At 39.2% G+C, this 24,187-nt stretch overlaps 1 protein-coding gene across 1 annotated transcript in view; it reads right to left on the bottom strand.

Moving 5' to 3' along the window:
* PLPPR4 (phospholipid phosphatase related 4) overlaps positions 1-24,187 on the bottom strand; it is a 184,998-nt gene that overhangs the window by 64,364 nt on the left and 96,447 nt on the right. Inside the window, exon 3 of the mRNA XM_082265866.1 lies at positions 7,930-8,059. Coding sequence (XP_082121992.1) covers positions 7,930-8,059 — 130 coding nt within the window. The remainder of the gene's footprint in view (positions 1-7,929; positions 8,060-24,187) is intronic.

The following is a 24,187-nucleotide window of genomic DNA, read 5'->3' as shown; positions in this document are numbered from 1 at the left end:
GGAACCTTTTGCAATGTCTACAGCCCAGCTAGTAAATAATATGGACATTGCTCCTGCAGAACAGATATGCCTTTATCAAGTCTTTGGGACTCTAGTGCACTGGCATGGGAGCCCTATACTGGATTTTACCAGCAGGGCTTTAGGCAGTACAGGAGGATGCAGCTAGTGGAGGAGGTAAGGACCTGTGGGGGAGATGAGGAGGATGGGTGACAGTTTATGGGGGGGGGGTCTGGGGCGATTATTCCTAAAAGTTAAATGTGTCCTTTAAATAATTGGCTGTTTAATAATAAAATATTTGTAATAATAAAATATTGCTTGGAAGAAGGTTAGGAGTGGTAAATCTAAAATAAATCAATTAAAGATCAAAGCATGTGATAAAAATGAAAGCCATCATGAAAATAAAATTGTGTTTTGAAAATGTTACAACATTAACCACTTAAGCCCCGGAAGATTTTACCCCCTTCCTGACCAGGGGGTATTTTGCGATTCGGCACTGCGTGACTTTAACGGATAATTGCGCGGTTGTGCGACGCTGTACCTAAACGAATTTGACGTCCTTTTTTTCCCACAAACAGAGCTTTCTTTTGGTGGTATTTGATCACCTGTGCGATTTTTTGATCATACGCTATAAACAAAAAAAGAGCGTCAATTTTGCAAAAATAGCAATATTTTTCACATTTTTTTATATGAAATTCCCCCCAAAAAAATGTAAAAATCAAAATTTTTTAACATTTTCGGCCAATTTGTTTTATGCTACCTATGTTTGGTAAAAAAAATTGCAAAAAGCGTATTTTGATTGGTTTGCGCAAAAGTTATCGCGTTTACTAACAAAGGGAAAGATTTTTGTCATTTTTGTTGTTTTTTTTAACGCATAATGGCGGCGATCTGTGATTTTTTTTGCGGTACTGCGACATTGCGGCGGACAGATCGGACCCTTGACTGACATTTTTGACACTTTTGGGGTTACCAGTGACATTACTGCAGTAATCAGTGCTATACATATGCACTGTTTCTGCAAAATTACACTGGTAGTGAAGGGGTTAACTTTATTTGAGAGGGAGGGGCTGTGTGTGTCCCTGGGGGCGTGATTCTAACTGTGATTGGCTGTGGGTTGAGCTGTAGAAACAGTGATCAACGGTCCTACATAGTAGAACCGTGTGATCACAGTTTCTACACAGGGGAGAATGACAGGCGGCTTGTTTACACTAGCTGCCTGACTTTCTCCCTCTGCAGTGGCGATCGCAGAGTGACCGGCGGGCATCGGGTCCGCCGGTCACACGCGCGGGGGGGGGGGGTCCGTGACCACGCGGGAGCGCGCCTCCGGCGGCGCACGCTCGCTCCCTAGACCCTCACAGGCTAGCGACGTAGGCTCTATGTCACTTTGCCTGTGAGGGGCTGACTGCCGACGTAAATCGTCGTTAGGCAGTCAGCAAGTGGTTAAATCATGTACTGATGGCATTTAGTGTATGTATTTCTTTTTAATTTCACATACCTTTATTTATATCCTACTGCACATCTGTAGGCAAGCCCATAGTTGCTGCAACTGTTTAAGCTCTGGTGGGGTGTAATAGCTTATACCTATCTTGTAACAGTCACTTTGATGGACAGCTTGTCTGCACACCAGTAAAAACTATACAAAATATTATAATACCATACAGTATACAATATGTATTATGCTAGCAGTTCCTTAAGGTATGCTAAAATAATCAATAAATACAGTAGAATACTTTATTATTTGCTAAATTGCCACTTCAGTACCCCTCAAGTACATTTTGTTGTGACTTAAGCCTGGTACACACAGTTTTTTACGTTCAAACACAGTGGGTTGAATGAAAAAAAAAACCTGTCAATTACGGTAGAAGCCGCTGTACTAATGATCTGACATTAGTACAGCGATCTCCCTCGCTAAGCTGTTGTGCTCTGACAGGGAAACACCCCCCCCCCCCCCATGCAGAAGCTACACATGAGATGTAAGTGTGAGCTAGTGGTTTACTACTTTCATGTAATTGATAGCAAACCAACTGGACGTGCTGGTTTTCCAGCATGCTTATCTGACAGAAGCCAGCCAAACAGTTGGCTTCTGTTGGACAGGCTGCCATACACACAGGCAAATTGTCATCCAGTTTTTATAGAACCGACCAATGTCAGTTAAAACCACTGTCTGTGTCCCCATTAGGGAGATTTACTGTCTCTAATTGTCCTAATCACAATCATGAATAAAAGTGAGTGTAAATCTATAATTTTGAGTAGCCACTAGAACAGGAATGTAGGGTAAATCTTCAAATGGGGACATTTGTTTTGTATGACAGCTGTCAAAGATGAGGTATCCATCACATTGGAAACATATTTTCTTACTTCCTGTTGAGTTTACAGTACAGGAAGTACATTGGAATCTTATTAATAAGACCCGGATTTAAAAATGACAGTGGTTCTATCCAAAATAAAAAAAAAAATAAAAATAGCTTCAGATATTCTTTAAATGCAATGCAGCTTGATGAATCAAGGCCATTGAACATCTTACTAAATTGTCATGAGTTAGAATAAAAACAAATGATAAAATGAATTGAATAAACTTAATCTCAGGAAGAGACAAAGGTTAGGTCATGTTTTGTCTGGACACAGTCATAACCGAGGCAAGGCTAGCTCTATGAAAACGATCTGTGAGGTAGTGATCTGGATGGGTTTCAGAGAGAAGAGCAAGTGCAATCCAAATGACAGGTATGTTCAGTCCCTGAAGCTCAACAAAGGATAAAGAAAATAACATTAAGGAGAATTCATTAAGACTGGTGCAGACAGAATCTGGAGCAGCTGTGCATGGCAACCTATCAGCTTCTATGTGTTATGTTCAAAACTTAACTAAACAAGCTGAAAATAGCAGCTTATTAGTTACTATGCACAACTGCTCCAGATTCTGTTTGGTCCAATGTTATTAAACTCTCCACATCAGGACCATCTTACCGAATGGGCACGCTGGGCAGTTGCCCGGGGGCCCCACTTGCCTGGGGGGGGCCCCACCTGCCTAGTGACCCAGCCCCAGCCAAGCATTAGTCCCGATTACCGTGTGCATCCCACCGCCAAACTTAGCAGATGGCAAGTGCCTGTCGGCCCTGCTCTACCGTCAGGCCACTTGGGCCATGGAGGGGAAGCCCACAACTGCAGGAATGCCTGTCTGCCTCCACGGGAACAGGCACACACAGGACAGTCAAGTTTGACTCCCGTCCGTGTGTGTGTTCACCAGACCCAGCTGCCCAACTTGGAAGCTGTCATTAGCCTGGCACTGCTATACTGATAAATATCGCCTGATCGATAATTTGCATTTTTATTCTCGTGGGTGATTGTGTAGGCAGGGCCCCAGTGCACTGCATTGCCCAGGCCCTTTAATGTTCTTAAGATGCCACTGCTCCACATTCTGTCCCAATGAAATAAGTGGAATTTCTGTTTGCCACTGAGTGATACCTTTGCTTAATTTTCCATAAATTCTACCATATGTATGCATGCAGAAGCTACACATGTGATGTGTAGCTAGTGGTTTACTACTTTCATGTAATTGATAGCAAACCGTTTTTATAACCTAATATCCTTACAGCTGTCATATGTAAATGCATTCTTAGTTGACTTCTCTCTACATCCAGAATTTATAAAGCTTGTCTAAGCTGTTGGAAAAAAGGAGGCAGAGAGCTGAAATTACACTCTGCAGAGCTCTGAGAACTTATTGGGGAAGGGGCACAAACCCCCCCCCCCCTAAACATAGCACACAAGAACAGAGCTGAGACTGTCAATCAAATCCCTCCCCTGTCACCCTTTATCTCTTGGTGTCAGGAAAACATGTCAGAAGTGATTCATGTGAATTGCAGAGGAACAAAGCAGCAAACAGAAATGACAGTTGGTGCTCTTAATTGAGACAGGAATATACTATACAGGGATATGCTTTGTTCATATTTTATGTCTGAGGTTTACAAGCACTTTAATACTTTGAGTCAATGACTAGGAATAAGTAAGCACATCAAAAGTTCTGACTTCACCCTGCATTTCCTGACCTACACACTTGTTCCGGGTCAGTAACTAAAAAAGGAAGAGGTTGGAACTTTGAGTGAGGCAAGTGGCATACAGCTGATAAAACAATGTTGTACAGTGGCATATTTATTAATTGATTCATGGAGTAGAAAGTTAGACATGGCACATTACAGAATGAAACATGTTTAAAAATGTTTCATTCTGTAATGTGCCACGTCTAACTTTGTCATCCATGAATTAATTTATAAATATGCCATTGTACAACATTTTTTTTTATCAGCTGTATGCCACTTGCCTCACTCAAAGTACCAACCTCTTCCTTTTGTGTTTCATTTAAAGTCCCAAACCCCCTTCCATATTTCGGGTCAGTAACTAAGAAAGTATAAACGAGGTTAGGTCAGCATAAAAACCAGTCAACTATAATTTTAAAGAAGAATGTAAGAAATGGCAGCTCCAATTTTTCTATAAAAGGTTATTTGAAGACATATTGACAATACACTTAGTCAACGCCAGCACAGCTTGCAGCCAAAGTCTATAATAGCATTGAGCAAGACAGAAAGGAAAAACATAAAATACAAGTAAAAAAAAAAAAATATAGACAGTCTGCACATTGTACCAGAAGGGATGAGTCCAAAAACATGACATAAAACAGTTTATTTGTTGAATGTACAGGTGTCCTATAATCAAATTCATAGTGTAAGACATCCTCAACAAGGTTAGAGAACAAACCAAACAAACAACATACTATATATAACAATAAATCAATCCAAAAATTCAATGAGTTACGTACTGGGTCTTGATTTCACACACCCAGGGCTTTTTTTCAGCAGGAACGCAGTTCCGGCACCTCCAGCACTGAATATATGTAATAGCAAGGGGTGTGGGGTGTCTTGGAGGGTCTCTTGATGCTGGCTGCTTGGGGATCTATTGTCACTGGTAGGGATCTGGTATTGTGTGAGGGTCTATTGTTGCTGCTGGTGGATCTATTTTTGCTGGGGGGGGGGGGTCTTATGTTGTGGGTAGGAATCTCCTGTTGAGGTTGAGGTCTATTTTTGGCTTATCCATTTAGACTGGTTGCTGGGAGAGCCGTTGTTGGTACTGGAGGGGGTCTAATGTTGCTGGGGTGGACCTTTTGTTGCTGGGTGAGGTATTTTGTTTTGTGTGGGAGGTGGGTAGGGGGTGGAACCAAGGGACAGTGCTAAGAGGTGGGTAGGGGGTGGAACCAAGGGACAGTGCTCAGAGGTGGGTAGGGGGTGGAACCAAGGGACCGTGCTCAGAGGTGGGTAGGGGGTGGAACCAAGGGACAGTGCTCAGAGGTGGGTAGGGGGTGGAACCAAGGGACAGTGCTCAGAGATGGGTAGTGGGTGGAACCAAGGGACAGTGCTCAGAGGTGGGTAGTGGGTAGAGACAAGGGGTGACTCAGAAGGGGGGAGTTCCTGCACCTATTCTCCAAGAAAAAAAGCCCTGCCCGCACCACTTAGCTTTGCTCAAAATGGACATTCACCAAGAATGTGTGTTAAAAACTAGCCAACTTTTGTTTGTTTCTGAAACTTCCATGTGCCACCGTTATCAGTGTATCACATTTTTTGAAATGATTCTTCTATTGTGGGAGGGAACAGGAAAATCATTTTTTTTAGAAATCAGTTTGCGAACAATGAAGAGTGCTCTGCTAACAGCATCTATGGTGTATTGGTTAAAAGTGGATAAGTCAAAATCCCCATATATGTCCCAAATATGTCTTTAAAGGGGATAGTCTTAGGAAAAAGACCATTGAGACTACTTTGTACCAGTAACGAAAAAGACTTTGACATTTCCGTAAAAGATTTAAAATATTTGCTCCACCTCTCCTGTTCTATATAGAATAAACACTGGAGTCAATCTTCCTGAATGTGACAGGGTCAATTTGGGTAGCACATTCACAATGTCTTTCCATTGTTCATGTGGAATGGTACAAAATATTCTCAATCTCATCTGTGTTTATTTTGTTTAGGGAACGTATCCAAATATGTTGTAGATGTGTATATAGGTGTGAGATTAGGTCATGGGTGTTAGTTGCCCAGTCTATAATAACAAGTAGTGGGATTGGGGAAATTTCAATTATATATTATACTGGGCTTGCAAGGCATGGCCCAAACTTAGTTTGCATTTGTTCAAATATTTCAGGACACCATTTGTGTATAACATGGATACCATATCAACCATGGCCTGCTGCCATTGGGGAAACACACCAAGCTTAACAAGTTGAAGACACTGAGGATTCTACACATGCCCAAACTCCATCAAAGTACCCAGGGCCTATGTAATACGGCCTTCCATTCTGCCCCACTGCCGTTCCACACCTCACACTTGCAGCAATTCCCAACTGTTAAAATGATAGCCAGAAGTTGCTGTGTAAATGCTATAGATGCTGCTGTTGTTAAAAAAGCAAATTGTTTGATACAGTGTTTAGAAACAGACTAAGTGCCGGTTCACACTAGGTCGCTCCGACTTAGGGGGCGACCTGTGAAGTTGCGTGCAGCGCGACTTCGGCGCAACTTGCATGGACTTCATAAAATGAATGTCAATGCAAGTCGCCTCCAGGTCGCCTCGAAGTAGTACAGGACCCTTTTTCTAAGTCGGAGCGACTTGTGTCGCTCCTATTAGAACCGGTCCTGTACTACTCAATGACCGCAACGGTGCGCGACTTGCCAGGCTGACCAAGTCGCCTGACAAGTCGTATTAGTGTGAACCGGCACTCAGACACAAGATATAGAAATACAAAGTAACACCATTACTTTTGTATCTCTTCTATAAAACCATAGAGCTTAAATCTGCATATGATGTCAGCTAAAGCAACCTGACAATAAAAAAAAAAAAACAAGAAAAAAATGTATTTTTCTTTATAATATAATGTGTTATTTTACTCCATATTATCTCTGAGTATTTCCTTTGTTTCAGCCCTAACTAAGTCCTTCTTCCTTTTCTCTAAACGTTACTTTTCTGCTTCATTTTTATTTTTACTTTTAAATCATTACTGTTTTAAAGTTTTTTTCTTTTTTTTTTTTTTTTTGGACTTTTTTCAGTGTTGCATTAAAAAAAGCACAACATTGAAGGACAAGAAACCTATGTTTCATTTAAAAAAAACTTAGCAGTGCTTTGTACCTAAAAAGTGATTTTAATGTCGTTTTAAATGGGACAAATTATATAATAATATTAACACTTTTTATACAGTAACACTATTTTTTTTAACACTGATCAAAATAGAAAAAAATGTGTTTGTTAGTTTTACATTTTATAAACTAATTTATACAAGACAATATCACCAAAGAAAAGCCTTATTTGTCCTTAGAAAAAAAAAAAAAAATAATAATACTTTGTTATCTGAAACAGCAACAAAGAATCAATAGGGCTACAACAGAAATGTAACAATTGTTCTATTCTAATCCATCGGGTGGGTAATAGGTGTTACAACTACACTTGTTAAATATCTTCAGGAGAGATCCCTATGCAATAGAGTGGGTATATTTAGATAGATTCCCAATAGTTTGTAGAAGCTTGACTGCATTCCTGACTCTTACCACAACACTACACTTTAGCGTAGTTGTTAGTTTTAAGTTGGGGAAAATAGTAAGAGATTTTTTTGTAGAAGAAAGAGGCACCATTATCCTCTTCCCAATCAGCCAAATGTTGCAATTGGGAAGCAAAAACATATATCCAAGGGTTGGGGACCACCCTTTTTAACTATAAAGTTAAAAAGATTAATTCCTGGATCTCTTTTCTTCCAAATACGATCTAAAAACACACTATTACATTTTTTTTAAAAAAGGTCTGAGGGATCCAACATGGGGCATTATGAAACATGTAAAGAACTTGTGATATCTATACCTATTTTCCAAAATCAAATGAATGCTTAAGTTACATAAAAGACAATCACACCTATAAACCTGACAGCTCTTCTTAGAAAGGAGTTGAAGTTGCATCCTCCAGCATTGATATTTGCTTCTGCTCCCATTCCATTTTTTCTTTTGGACAGACAGCAGTATAAGACACCTTCACCAACCATTATCTAAAAAGAAATGAAACACCATAAATGATGTATTAAAAACAAGCTGCCATAGCAGATAATGTGCGACTTTCTAGTACATATTTGTCTCCTTCCTTTTGGCCTTCTTTGGCTCGAATATTTGTGAATGTGTTTTTTTATTTCTGCAGCCAAATCACTAGACTTTACATACTGACATGTATTAATGTAGAATTCTATTACTTCTAACATTTTTAAGAAATACCTTTAAAAGAGAAGCACGGAAATTAAAAAAAACAAACATTTATACTCACCTAGGGAGATGCAGCATTAGTTTGATACTGCATCTGTCCCCTGCTGCCTCTAAGACAGAGAACTGAGCGATCAAAGATCACTGATTGCTTAGTTCTTGGTCTTTAGTAAGCAGAGAGCTAGTGATTGTCAGTCACTGGCTCTTAGTTCTGCCTCTCCAGCACTCACAGAAGTGCTGGGCTCTGGAGGAGGCGGGGGCTGCTGGCTCAGACTCTAAACAGCTACCAGTCCAGGCATCTGGGTGGATCCTGACATTAAAGTCCCTGGGTGGATCCCAACATAATAGATCTCTCCTGGCCTGGACCTGCTGAGTGACATCAGCCAACAGCGGACATTGTGAATAGATAAAATAAATCAGCGCAAACTATAACGTGTATAATATGTATAAAAACAGCTGCTATACCAACTAAGCTTACCACTGCAAAGTCAGAAAAATATAATCAAAATAAAGTACAGCACCAATAGGTGCCAAACATCAATATCAATATGCAAATCAATTTAAAAAATTTAAAGTGACTCAGTGAACAGAAGTGCTAAAGTAGGTGCAAAATAACAAGGTAAAGTGCTTCAAAGGAGTTTTTTTTAAAAGTGACAATGTGGCAAATAAATCACATAGTGCATAAAGCATTCATAAGGTGCAAAGAAATGTCCAAAAATCTCAGTCCATAAATAGCTTCCTTTGGTCTGTGCAAAAAACGAGTTGGTGAAGGTGCTTGACCGGTGCTTGGAAGTACTAGTGTTTCCGCCACCAGCACCCAAAATATGGCCTCTCACCTGAAATGCTGACCAGTGTTTTACCACTAGGTCGAGTGAGCAGTTCCTCTAAGGATTAGGAATCTCCCTCCTATAGCTCACTTTCCATAAGGGTTGCTCAATGGATAGGATATATTATTTGCTTTTGGTCATTCTCAGCATTATCCGGTGTAACATACAGTTACACCCCTACTGAGGAAGTAGAGCATCCTTTGACGAATGATGCAACGCGTATAGGGGTGGAGACTTCCGAACGAACCAGGAACCCGGCAGCCAGCTGTGAGTTTTTATATGCTAATTCCCAATAAAATATACTTTTATACAGAGAGCTATAGATTTTGTTTGCCTCTCTTTTGTATGTTACACCGGATAATGCTGAGAATAACCAGAAGCAAATAATATATCCTATCCATTGAGCAACCCTTATGGAAAACTAGCTATAGGAGGGAGATCCTGAATCCTTAGAGGAACTGCTCACTCGACCTAGTGGTAAAACACTGGTCAGAGTTTCAGGTGAGAGGCCATCTTTTGGGTGGTGGTGGCAAGCACTGGTCAAGCACCTTCTCCAACTCGTTTGTTGCACAGGACAAAGGAAGCTATTTATGGACTGAGATTTTTGGACATTTCTTTGCACTTTATGCTTTATGCACTATGTGATTTATTTGCCACATTGTCACTTTTAAAAAACTCCTTTGAAGCACTTTACCTTGTTATTTTGCACCTACTTTAGCAATTTTGTGCACTGAGTCACTTTAAATTTTTAAAGCACTTCATTTAGTTGATTTGCATATTGGTATTGATGTTTGGCACCTATTAGCGCTGTACCTTATTTTGATTATAACAGCGGACATTAGCCTGCTGTCAGCTGAATACAGTTTACACGAGTGCAGAAGTAAGTGCATTCCTGTGACCCACAGAAGTAGGGACAAAAGACCTTTGGCCAGACTTCACCTTTAAGTGTCTGAAGAACCCTTCAGTACATATTTATGTACTTGCAAAAAAAGGAAATAAAAATTTTTTTTTTGATTAATGATTACAGGAAAACAATAATACAGAACATAAATTGTGATGTGAAAAGTATAGTAATCAAAATATAGCGTGTTGTTTGTAAGACTTCTGACGGTAAATATGTTGTATATTCAACTTTTGATAAAAATTATTGAAAAAAACAGTAAAGAAATGCTAGTAGAAAATAGTTTTTTTGGGTTTATCAGTTTGTGTGAATGAATATGTGTAAGTTCATGTGTAGAAGAGTCCTAGAACAGAGAAGATATAAAGAACATTCTTTTAGAGTGTAAGCTCTAATGAATAGGGCTCTCTGATTCCTCCTGTATTGAACTGTATTATAATTGTACTGTCTACCCTCATGTTGTAAAGCACTCCCCAAACTGTTGGCACTATATAAATCCTATATAATAATAATAATAATAATAATAATAATAATAATAATAATGCTGTAACTTGAATTTTTTTGTGTATCAGCAGATGTGATCTAATAGCTCACTTTTTACTTGGGGGCAATGATAACTTATGCTTCTTGCAGTGCATTCTTATATCATCATTTAAATCAAATACAATTACTGACACTAATAAGTTATAACAAATCAGAGGAGAACTGGACTGGGAGGCCAAGGGGCATTGCCATCTGGGTTATTACTAATAACATATGTTGAGCTGGTGGCCCTAAGTGGAAATACTTCACCCTTCATATATGATTGGAGCAGGACCAGCAGTTGGTTACACATTACATAGATGTCTGTTCCCCATTCAGACCTGCAATCACAATATCTAGCATTGGAAAATCTTCCAGCATCAACGTCCTCTGAGAGGTCATGTGATTGAAAACCAGAAGCAGCGGACGAAACTGGTGCTGAAAAATGTGAAAAGTTGTGTCCTTTAAGAATACCCACTTTTTACCACACCCAGTTAAAAATGAAGAATGATTGTTCATTGTCTTTAGCCAACAAGGTTGTTCTGTTGAACCTCAGAGGCTTATGTGTGGCTGGCTGCATCACCATTCTTATTTCATGTATAATGACAAATGAGGTCCAAGAAATTAGATAAAACATGTGCAGTAACATCTGATTTATTATAGTTTATGTGAATACAGACCAATGTAGGTGATAAGGAACACATAAATCTAATGTATGCCTAGCAATAGCAACAAGTTCAGCACCATGGACAGCTTTTCAATGTAAATTACAGTGTGGGCTCCTGTGTTATAATAAACTCAAAGTGAATTAACATGTACCAAACACAAAAGGTGACATCACCAGCGTGTCAATTTATTTAGCCAGGTCTTTGAAGCAACATAACCTCATCTAAAGGCTGTACCTCTCTAACCTATTTCACTTCTAAAGATTTAATCATAGAGATTCTTGATAGCCATGATTAAGCTCTTCTGGGTGAAACATGTTAACCATTTGCCAACTTTACATGTATGTCATGTTTTTGACCGGGGCTATTTATTTATTTTTTGTTAGTTAGCCGGCTTTCAAATAAAAGTGATCTCGATGGTAGATTTGCTACAGGATCACTTTTATAGGTGGCGGGAGAGGTGCCCCCCCCTATTTCCTGGTTGTTTCTGGGCTTACCAGAGCCGTTGGTAAACCGGGAAGCGATCTGGTCCGGAAGATGGCTGGCCATGATGTCAAGTGAAGGCAATTATCAAAAAAAATAAATAAAATAAATGTTTTTTTTTCTTTTGCTCTTAAGTCCCCGTTCACACTAGGGCGACCTGTGAGGCGACCTGGTCGCCTCACAGGTCGCCGTAGGTTGCCTCCCATAGGGAAGCTGCGGACCCGTTCTAATAGGAGCAACACAAGTCGCTCCGACTTAGAAAAAGGGTCCGGAGCTTCTTTGGGGCGGCCGGGAGGCGACCGCCATAGACTTCAATGTTATGAAGCCTGTGACGGCCGCTCCGAGGTCGCGGGGCGCTGCTCGCACCGCGACCTTGGAGGTCGCGGTGCGAAGTAGCGTCGCCCCTATGTGAACGGGGCCTTAAAGGTAAATGAGAAATCCGTGGTCTTTTTGTGCACCATTTTAAAGCAAGACATGTTAGGTATCTATTTTCTCTGCATAACATCATGTTTTCATGTTTTACACTATACAAAAAATTCGGCTAACTTTACTGTTTTGTTTTTATAAATTTATTGAAGTTTATTTTTTCTAAAAAAAAAATTGCTTTGTAAAGACCGCTGCTCAAATACAGTGTGACGTAAAATATTGCAACAACCGTCATTTTATTCTCTAGGGTCTCTGCTAAAAAATGTATAATGATTGGGGGTTCTAAGTAATTTTCTACCAAAATATACATATTTTTACTGTAAACAACAAATGTCAGAAAAAGGCCTGATCTTAAAGTGTTTTTTTTTTAAAGGAGCAGCCTTTAGGTGGCATTATGATGCTTGCTGGCCAGGGCTAAATAAACTGACATGCCAGCATTGTCTTCAGAGTAAAAAAGGTTTTTTTTTTTTTGTTTTTTTTTGCATGCATGTAAATGAGGTGATTTCTGGATGTTACAGTAAACCTCAGACTTTTATTTGTTAAACCTGATTACAATTGTTTTAAAAAATCTGAAAAAAAAAAAAAAGAAAGGTTGGCTGGAGAAAACCAAACTCTTCCTTTTACCTTTTTGCTTGCAGACTTTAGGAGAGCCCTTTCCTATGCTGGAAGTAATTAATCTCATTTGCCTGCACACTGTGGAGTTAATTTACTAAAAGGAAATACCTTGCAGAGTGAAATTCCACTTTGGGTTAGGATATTCCATTAGCTTAGTAAGTGTGGCAAAAGTTTACTTTGCAAAGAATGCTCGATTACATGTAATGAATATGAAAGAAAAAACAAGTTTTGTTTGGACATAATTGGGTAACTGAAGTCAGTAGATTCCCTTGCAAAGTGAAAATTCCAAACAGTCTAATTTCCTTTAGTAAAAGAACACCTGTAGTTTCCACAAAACAAGCATTAGAGGCTGCAGCAGGTATCTTGAGCATGCCTAATTTCTGGGCTTATCATCTTCCAGCATCATTAGAGCCCTCTCCTCAGTCCATGGATGATCCCTCCACCCCCTTCCCATCCATCAGCTATTTGCTTTCTGCTCAATCTATTATTTAGGTACAGTGTCATGTTAGGGCATTGCCGGAGGGAACTCTGTATGCAAATGCAATCAGTCCAGGAACTCCTCAAGCCTTACAGCTGTATTCTAGTGGTGCAGAAATACTGCTACAGTCAACTTCTAATTGCTACCAGGACTGGTATTTACATAAACCCTCCCAAGTATGAATGTATCTACATGCTTGAAAACTATATGTAATTGGATTTTTCATTTTCTTAGTGCTCTATCCTGTTCTGTCAGGGGAAGACATGTTCTAATCTGATGTGAGTAGAGGTAACTTGGCAACTGAAAAACAGGTCAGAGTGAGCTGCAGGGGCTTGCGATAAGCTTCTGCTCACTTGAAAAAGAACCGAGGCAGGGTGCTGTGACATTTAAAAGAAGATATTATAGCATTCTGCTGGCACTTCCCACCAAACACAATCTTATGACAGACTAAAGACCAGCAAAGAGACCCAGGGGTGATGTCGCTGGGTCTAAAAAGTGGTGTATATTTAAAACAAAAAAAAAAAATTCATTCAGCATGTTAGGGTTTTTATTAAAAGGAACAAGGGGTGATATACAGTAATATGCATTTACTGCACTTTAGCTTTAAAATGGAACTGTTTCATGAAAGTCAACAAACGATAACGTATTTGACAGTATGTTCTATCATATCATCTAACCTAAGAACAACTTTTTCTGTGCAGTATTTTTCTTCCAATCCACACTCTCCCCTCTAACAGGTGCTGGGTTTTCTAAGAAGCCTACATTTCCTTCTGAAAGTGAATCTGTGTCAGGGCCTAGACTTGGACCTGGGACCTCTGCTGTGTCTGGCTATGACTCTCCTCACTGAGCTTTCTGAGATGCTTGCTGGACAGCACCCTGTCTGGTCCACTGGACAACCCCCCTTGTGCCTTGGCTTCTACTGAACCTTGAACTCTTTGCTCCACCCATGAACTTCCTGATTTAGGCCATGTTTATGCACTTCCTGTTTGCCAGATTATTGTGCTCTCGTTAGCCAGTATCTCACTCTCGTCTTCCCTGCTGCTGTCCGTATTCTGCTACCAATTGTCATCGACCCTTAGCTTGTTCCTCAAGTGCACTTCTACCTGATCCAAACCTGCAACTACTCATTACTGACCTTTTGCTTGTTTTACTAACTACGCCTCTGTTTGATCCCTTCCTGCTTATTTGCTTCTGGACCCCAGCTTGCTGACCACCTGGTGGGGTGAGACAATGGGGGCACCCAAAATGTGAGACAACTGTGTCTTGTATAGACTGGACACAGAACCGTCAAGAGACCTTTTGGAAATCCAGTTGGTCTCGAAATGTAAGAAGGGAGCCACCACAGCCAAATACAATACTACAAAATACAGTTTAAGGGGCCATAGAAAACCCCTTGGAACGGCTGCAAAAAGGGATGCTCAGACCAACTCAGTGAAAAAATGAAAAACTTTATTGAGGATCAGAATTGACACATGGTCTAAAATAACCCCGTCTTGGGGAACACATTACAAATATCAACAGGCTCAAAGAAGGCAACAGAAGACATACATGACAAATAAAAACAATGACACACACTCTCACAAGGCCGGCCTTACAAATACTCCGGAAGATCAAACCGATGGGAACCCTGGCAAGCCGCATGCACTCCTTACGGAGTTTGTTGATGCGGTGAGCTCAGGGATCCATAGGTTAATCATGCCACAATATAAACTTAATCAAGATGTAATAATAAACTAAAAATGTAACACCAGATAACAAGGGATCATGACCGTCTTCTATATTTCCATTTTAGCAGCTTAGCACTGTACGGCTGTCATGATGTAATCAAGGAGTTCAGTCATGAACTATATAATTCATTGATAAATTCCAGCAGTATACTTAATAGCAGGCTGAACTATCACATTAAGATTGTGGATACCAATAAATTTAGAATTTTCAAATATAATTTCACCATGAGGGAGGCAGTGTCTAAAGGAGTGTCTGCAGACCAAGTAAACTGAATTGAGGTGCATAGAGCCGGCTCTATGCACCTCAATTCAGTTTACTTGGTCTGCAGACACTCCTTTAGACACTGCCTCCCTCATGGTGAAATTATATTTGAAAATTCTAAATTTATTGGTATCCACAATCTTAATGTGATAGTTCAGCCTGCTATTAAGTATACTGCTGGAATTTATCAATGAATTATATAGTTCATGACTGAACTCCTTGATTACATCATGACAGCCGTACAGTGCTAAGCTGCTAAAATGGAAATATAGAAGACGGTCATGATCCCTTGTTATCTGGTGTTACATTTTTAGTTTATTATTACATCTTGATTAAGTTTATATTGTGGCATGATTAACCTATGGATCCCTGAGCTCACCGCATCAACAAACTCCGTAAGGAGTGCATGCGGCTTGCCAGGGTTCCCATCGGTTTGATCTTCCGGAGTATGTGTGAGGCCGGCCTTGTGAGAGTGTGTGTCATTGTTTTTATTTGTCATGTATGTCTTCTGTTGCCTTCTTTGAGCCTGTTGATATTTGTAATGTGTTCCCCAAGACGGGGTTATTTTAGACCATGTGTCAATTCTGATCCTCAATAAAGTTTTTCATTTTTTCACTGAGTTGGTCTGAGCATTCCTTTTTGCAGCCGTTCCAAGGGGTTTTCTATGGCCCCTTAATCTGTATTTTGTACCTGGTGGGGTGAACCTGAGGACCGCAACCTGGTACTAACATGCAGCAAAATCCATCACCACCATCAGGAGCTCTGGTGAATACCAGTTAGTAGTTAGACTCTGCAACTCGGATGAGCCCACGTCATCCACCAGGGGGACTGCCTGTGTAACTATTCTGCTGATCAGTGGTAGTCGAGCTACTGCTATAGCAACTGGTCTTCAGGCCTGACTCCTAATCGGGACAATCTTCTTCTAAATGGTGTGGGACAGAAAATTATGGTGCACACCATATTAGGATGTATGTACAGTATATTCAGAATATAGAGGCAAGTTGTAAAGTTTCCTTCAAGTTCTCTTCATTTTTCAGTGGTCACATGTGCTAAACAGGATAAAAACGGGTCTGTTAGCTTACTCAAATGCCACATATAGAGAATAATGCTGCTTTAGGGATCTTAATGTATCTATGAAGTCCTAGGACGTGACAGAAAATAGTGTATTCGGGAACCCAGGAACACATCACTTGCAGGATGAGCTATAATGGCTGATTTGGAGACCAATAACATGAACTAGCACTATGGATAGAGAGATATTTACAATGTGTAAGACACAGGGTATTTTTTCCACTGGAAAAGCCACACACCTGTAAGTTAGGGAGCACAAGATTTTATTGCTGCTAGTTTATTTCATCCTAATAGTTATAATAATTAAAATAGTAAGATCTTCTCATAATGGCAGGTAGACAGACTTGGATATGCATTTATAGAAATCTGGTTAATGGAGTTCACCACAGATAAAAGATGGTAGTGTGCAAGTCAACCTCAAAGTATCTACTCAAAACTAAACCATTTAATACGTTAACCATCAGTCTGTAGAGGGCAGAAGTTCATTATCTCCAATTGACAATGTACTTTGTGGATCTCTTGCCATCATTCAAGTGAATTAAATTGTGCCTGGCTCATAGTTTACTCTTGAAATCTTTTTAGAAAATCTATCAGTAGGAATACAAAGGTTCAAAACCTGTTCAAGCACAATACACATGTGAACTGCTTTTGAACTACCAGAGAAATGTGGCTGTCAAGAAGATCAATGAACTTCATGAATCCTGTTGCCAACCTGAGGCAAATCAAACATGGGTGACCAGTGTTTGAACTGTTTATCTGTTTGAAAATATATATGAAAATTTGTATAACATATAACAAGATTTTCAGATTTCTGATCTTCTGGGAAGTCTACTATTATGGGACGCTCTGTTAGAAAGATTTCCCCTCACTTCCTCTCCAAATAACAATGGTTTACCAGACAAGAAGAGAAGATAAATCTTCAACAGCAACAGACAGATATAAAAGCTTTATTTATAGTAAAAGAAGGCTAAACAGTTAACTTCTTTTTTTTTTTTTTTTTGCTGTCCATGCTCTGCCTGCAGATTTTCCCTTAATTCTTCTATAGTAAAACTGTTGTTGAGGCAAGGACAGTCTTGCTAATACAGTCCCCAATAACAGTTAAACCCAACAGGGATTCCAATCCTTCCCAAAACTATTCAAAACTTTCAGAGTGTTCATGGTTCCCTTAGCATTGGCCCAAATGGGTTGTGTGTCTCCTTCTGGGAGATTACTGCAAGATGCTGGTGCCTTTTGAAGCACCTGTGGTTGTTTTAAAAAGAGGTGATAAGGGAATGACTGATTGCGATGTTTAGCAGAGGAACCTTTTCAACTGTTGAGCTTAAGGATACACACTATACAACTTTTGTTGTTAGATTTCCTTTAGATTTACCTTCAACTATGTAGTGCAAGGGCCTGCCTGATTGCATAAAAATTGAAAGTGTTTAGGTCTGACCTCCTATTATATGTTTTTGGTAAATCTAAAGGAAAAAAATCTAAAGAAAATTGTATAGTGTATATCCAGCTTTAGTAAAAAGCTGCTAAGATACCTCTTGAACCTTGGACTCTAGGTAGCTAAAGAATAGTAATGAACTTTAGGATGAGGGATGAGCTTCTGTTTGAATGAGCTTGTGTTTGGACCAAACCTTGGCGGTTCAGGCATTTGAATGGCATTTGAATGAATGCCTGGGCATTTACCCTTTTTGCAATAGCTGAACATGATGTTGCCCCAGAAGATGTCTATTAATGATAAGACATGCTGGGCAGAGCCCCTACTGACATCATGGCATACTAGAAAGTGGACGCCCATGCCAGTTGTTGTGCATTTAACAGGGGCATGTTTTTAATATTGATGTAAGTGAGATTCTTTTATTAATTAAAATTTTACAAACTTTTTTTCACTATGGAGAGGCCTTTTCTCTTTTGCCTTTCATGATATGCTACACTCAGAGTTGGGCTATATTTTTATATCTGAGTGTCGGTAGTCCTAACCAATTCTGTGTGGAGGATCTTCATATCTCCCAGAGAAACCATATAAAGGGATTGACGACCTCCCTGTGATTAAGGTGGTCAAGGGAAGTTAGTAAGCATGCCCCCCATTACCACTTTTGGGTGAAGTTTCCTGGTGGTAGAGTTTAAAAGCATCAGGGAAGAATTGATTTATCACCGGTCTACATACAGTTTTTGACATCTTCATATGGACTTATATGCACATATTATTTATTAATATTTAGTTGTTTGGTCATGAGATTTATCAATAGATTTATATACACTTGCGCTTTGTGCGATTGGTGGAACACACTCTTTTGGTAAGAAACCTCTTAAACCTTAGATAATTAGCTGAAGAATAGTGATGAACTTTAGAATGAAGTTGTGTTTGGACCAAACCTTGGCTGTTCGGGCATTTGGATGAATGCATGGGCATTTACAATTTGGCAATAGCTGAACATCATGTAAAATAGCAATATTACTACTGCTGTTATACATGACAGCTTCCCACTGTCAATAGTTGTTAAGGACGCTGGAGGAGGAGTCTCTAAAAAACAGTGAAATCAACAGCCCTATTAACTTACAAAGGAGCAAGGGATAGTTAAAAAAATAAAATAAAACAGCATTACAGTTTCCCCCTAATTCATGATAAATTCTTCAGGTCTGGTATGTATTTTAAAGAAAAAAATGTAAATCCACCCCCAAAAACAATTGATACCAGACCTTTATCTGAGCATGTAGCCGGGCAGATTGAGAAAGGGAGGGGGGCAATGTGTGTCCTCCTTCAGAATAATACCAGGCCACATCATATCCTAAACATGGAGGGCATGGAGGGTACCATGTTCCCTGTGCAGATGACCCTTGTCCAGTGGTTGTGGGATTTACAGGAACATGGAAGCCCTCTTTAACAATGTGAAGGAGTAATGGGTTCATAGTCCATACTCATTCACAAAAAAAAGAACAAGTAACAGCATGAGTCATCTTCTGTGAAGCTTAGACAGTACAATTTTCTCCCACTGGGTCTGTAACCAACACTGTAACTGTTACTTTGCAATAAATGTAACTGACTAATGTACCTAAATGTGTCACAGGAGCACTCTGTAGTGAAAGTCATACACGGGGACTTAAGTAAATTTCACAAATAATTCATGTAGTTTTAAGTGGCCACTAAGGCATTGCAAATTACTTCATTTGGGCCTAAATTTTTATTCTGCATTAGCAAAGTTCTTTTTTTGTTGTTGACATCATCTGGTTGATTTACTAAAGTGAATCTCACTTTGCAAAATGAATGTTCCCTTTGTTTAGTGCATTAGGTAACCAATAAAATGCAAGCAAAAATACTGCTTTTTATTTTCCTTCCATGTGATTGGATATTCTTTGTAAAGTGAATTTTCACCACATTTATGAAGCTATGGTAAAATTCTCTTGCAAAGAGAAAATTCCATTGCAAAGTGAAGAGCTTTTTGCCTTTAGAAAACCCACCCCAATATGGTAACATAAAAATATGTATAAACTTGTGTAAAAATTAAATCTGTGTCTTATATATCAAAATCATATAAAAATATTCTGATAATATTTCATAAATAAATATTTTGATTAATAATAAAGTGCTCAAAGTGATGGTATATTATTCAAAACATTTTCAAGTGATATAAATATTATGATCAATAATAATAATAATAATAATAAAGTGCTTATGGTGATAGTATATTATTTAAAATATATTCAAGTGATATTTGTGATATATAAAAGTGCTCTGTGCCAATTATTAAAGTGTCCCAATATTTTCTCCAATAATAAATCAATAAAATTAATAAATAAAAAATAGATAATCATAAAATCCTTATATTGTGTTCTAGTGTCCAAACAAAAATATATAATCTTTCTCTTCTGTGAGTTAAAAGGAACTTCCTTCCACCTATACATCTTGTGAGACAAAGTGATCTTCAGTGCTCAACACCTCTAGGTGTGCTAGCTGCTCACCTTAATGCTATTAGCAATGCGCCTTTAGATCTAATATTAGATCCGATCTTTTATCCTCTCTTCTGCTCAGCTTCTTGGATCAAGTGTGGGGAGATGTCCTGGTGTGTTCCTCCTTTCTAGGATCTGACTCAGGCTAATGACCCGGTGCCTCATCGTATCTCAAAGTAACAGGGCCGACATTGTGTAGTATTTTCACAAATTTTAATGATGACAAATAAGTAGTAACTTACAGTTTAAAATGCTGTTATCGGCTTGTAAGCGGTGGGACTTCTCCTCCGTGTCCCGTAATGTCATTTCCATTGCTCGGTCTGCCCTACGCATTACGTCACGCTATCACGCGACTTCTTCAGGGTACATGTTACATGTTCAAGGGGTGGAACATATAACATGTTCCCAAAGGTCAACTTATCCTTTAAGTATTATTTTTAATAGTATTGGCAAGAATTGCTATGAAAGTACAATAGGCATTGTAATGGTATTATTGGATAAAGGATCATGGTTGAATTTAAGGTCTAAGATTAGATAGAAAAGTAAGGTTGCAGTTTAGGGTTAGGAGTTATTTTGATCTAAAGAGAAGGGATGAGCTCAGTGTTCAGATCTAACATAAGATCAGAACATTTAGTGCATTTGGCATAGATAAATGGGACAGATTTTGGCTTTCAATGGTTGCTAAGGAAGCAGTGGCTGCTTGGACCCACTGCATGCTTAGCAACCACTGGCATTACCCAGCCTTTTAACATGGCCAGGAATCCCTGGCTACATAAGCCAATGGGCAGGGAATGAAGAAGGTTACATCATTGCCTAACTATGGCCACGTGGCCATGTTTAGACAATGATGTCACCACTATCCATGCCCCTTCCTTTATATAGCTGATGACAGCTCGGGGAGCTATTCAGCTTTGTGTGTGGCGAGTAGTATGTTTTTTTTTTGGTGTGGCAGCGGGCAACATTAACTGTCAATGGTTGCTAATGAAGCAGTGGCTGCTTGCACCCATCTTGTCCTTACCAACGACTGATATCAATCAGGCTGTTCACTTACATTGCCAGAAATCCCTGGTCACATAAGCAAAATGGAAACATAATTTCCTAAAAATGGCCACATGGCCATATTTTGGTCAATAATATTGTCCAGTATGACCATTGCAGCAGGTAGTCATTTTTTTTTGGTGAGTCAGCAGCAGTGGGCAACATGACTGACAATGGATTTACAATGGTTGATTGGATTTTTTGGGGGATTTGTATTTTTTTAATAAAAGACATGTCAAACATTTGGGTGACTTTATTTCCACGTGAAATCATTTACATAGGGTGGGGGACAGGGGCTCTCCTATTAATAAAGGGGCTTCCAGATTCTGATAAGCTCCCTGCCCGCAAACTCCCATGACCACTAGGCAAGCGTTGTGGAAATGAGGTCCTTGTTCTCTTCAAGGGTAAAGAATTTGCTTTATCAGGGAGGTCCCCCCTGGCATGGCACCCTCCCCCATGTTGAGGGCATGTGGTGTGGTATGGTTCAGGAGGGGGTGCATGCTCTTCAGATTGTAAGTCTGGTATGGATTCTTAGGGGGACCTCATTTTTTTTTTTTGTGTGAGTTATCCTCTTAAAATCCATACCAGACTCAAAGGGTCTACAATACATTTTGGGGGGAATTCTATGCAACTTTCTTTTTTTACTAGCTGTGGGATTAAATTAAAACTGCATTGTTTGCTTTTTAAAAAAAAAATGAAAAAAAAAACAGCATGCAGACCCCTCCAAAGTTTCCCCACAATACATAACAGACCATTAGGGATCTGTATTTTGGGGAAACTTGGGGGTCTATGTGCCGCTTTTTCTTTATACAAAAAAGAGGAAGCAAGGAGGGAGATGTCCTTTGCCAGCAATGTAAAACTTTTTTTTTCTTTGTACATGTCAGCCTCATGTAATTTTTTGCATTTTATGAGCATTTATACATGTTCATACATGTTTTTTGACACCTCTTGCCTATTATCCAAGTAAATGGGCATTTTTAATTTGACAGACTCAACTCTTATTGATTTTTTGGGGGTTCGGCATCTGTTTTTCTTTGAAGTTCACCAAGCCCTGTGAGAACCAAACCCAAGGCAGTTCATGTCATCACAATTTAAGATTAGGTTTAAGGTTTAGAGTGAGATTAAGTGCTAAGTTTCCAAAAAGAGAAATGGGGCAGCAGGATTTTCTTGGTACTGTCATTCACATTAAAAAACATTTAAAATCAAACACACAAAAAGGTTTATGTGTGTTTGATTTTAAATAGTTTGTAGCGTAAATCTTTTGTAATAAAAATGTACGCTTAACCCATTGTATTGTGTCCTGATGGTACCAAGAAAATTCTGCTACCCCACTTTCTTATTTTGGATCTCTACATTTGCATTTACAGGATGTGGGTACCTACTATTCATATTTGGCTTTCTCAACAAAAACTCCTTCCTGAGCATCTGACTTTATTCATAAGTGCTAGGTTTTGGTGCTAGGATGAGTTTAAGCTTAGGGGTTATGCTGAGGATTACGGGTATAGGGTCTGGGTTAGATGTTTAGGGGTTACGTGAGGGTTAGAATTAACGGTAAGAGTTATGTTAAACTTGAGGGCAAGCTTTTTAGTAGCCCCTGTAGTAAGCTCCTGTGTCATAGCTTACCCTGGTGGATTATGTGTCAATGTTTAAGTCTGACTGTTGACCACTAAGGGTCCATGCAGTGTCACGTGGGAAGGTCACATGCTCACACCTACCTGGAAGTTCTACCCTGATTTGGAACAAAGTCCCTCTGTCCCTCTTTCTTCCTCATTTGTCCCTTCTTTTGGTCTGATCTGTATAGCTGTATATAAAGTGCACTATTTATTTCTCAAAAAGTGTTTCCCAGTGCTAAACTTTTCATTCAATTTCTAAATGATTGTTTTTGTAAATTTCAAAAGCCAGTATGAAGGAATAGTAGTGGCAAAAAATCACTTGTGGTTTTAACTAATTCTCCTTTAAGGGGGCGTGGCAGGGGTGTGTCCCATGCCAGCATACTTTTACTAATAGGTGTCCCCTGTTCCCATCTCAAAAAGTTGAAAGGTATGAGTATACCTTGCTGGAGGAGTTAGCTATCTGGAGCCGCTGTCACTTTGTCCTGCATGAATAGATGACAAGGTCATTGTAAACCTGTCCTAAAAGTTTCAATTTGATTGGCAGTTGTGAAAAAAGAACACACTTATAAATCAAGCCCCACCACAGATGGTAGATGGATACTACAAGCATTCAATAAGTGTGCATATTTTAATTATTGTGCTAAAAACTGTTTTAGAACGTAATGCCCTAAACTATTCTGACCGCATGACAAGATTATTTTCTCTGTTCCCTCATCTACCCTTCAATCATTATATCACTTTTGTTTCTGAGCTGCTTGCAAAGGATGAGCCATTTATGCTTTCAAATGTAATCTAGAGCAACAGGCTTGATGGGCTATTATCTGCAGACTGTCATTCTCTGTATCATCCCCATGAGCCTTTTCTGTTTCTCTTGTCTGCCGAGATTCTAAACTAAAGGTAGTCATATTATTTTTCAGTAGATGTTGACCTTTTTGTCACCCAGAAAAATCATTGGTTTGTGAAATGCTGTGATAGCAATAAGACAAAGAGTCCATTACCAACATACAAAGAAAAGGAGAAGCTGTTATTGTCATAATGTGATTTACAAATAACAGTACGGCAATGAGGGAATAAATTATTAGATACAAGATTCCAGATCTCAACAAGTCTCACTAACACAACACTTGCATCAAATATTTTTCACTCTTTGATGAGGTGAAAATATTTGGTGCAAGGGGTGCAGGGACTATTTAGGTGCATGGTCACATGAAAACCCACATCTTAAATTAAAAAATTTAATGGCAAGGCTAGAAATTGTATCCCAAACCAAAACATGGGGAATGTTTTACACAATTAATTTAAAAATAAATTAACAACATAGTTATGCTGCTGGAATATTATTTTTTATGTAAAATCGACTTC

This window comes from Pelophylax lessonae, assembly GCF_965119305.1.
Source record: "Pelophylax lessonae genome assembly, chromosome: 8".
NCBI lineage: Eukaryota > Metazoa > Chordata > Amphibia > Anura > Ranidae > Pelophylax > Pelophylax lessonae.
Note: the sequence above shows the minus strand (reverse complement) of the source record. Positions and strands in the feature narration are given on the sequence as shown.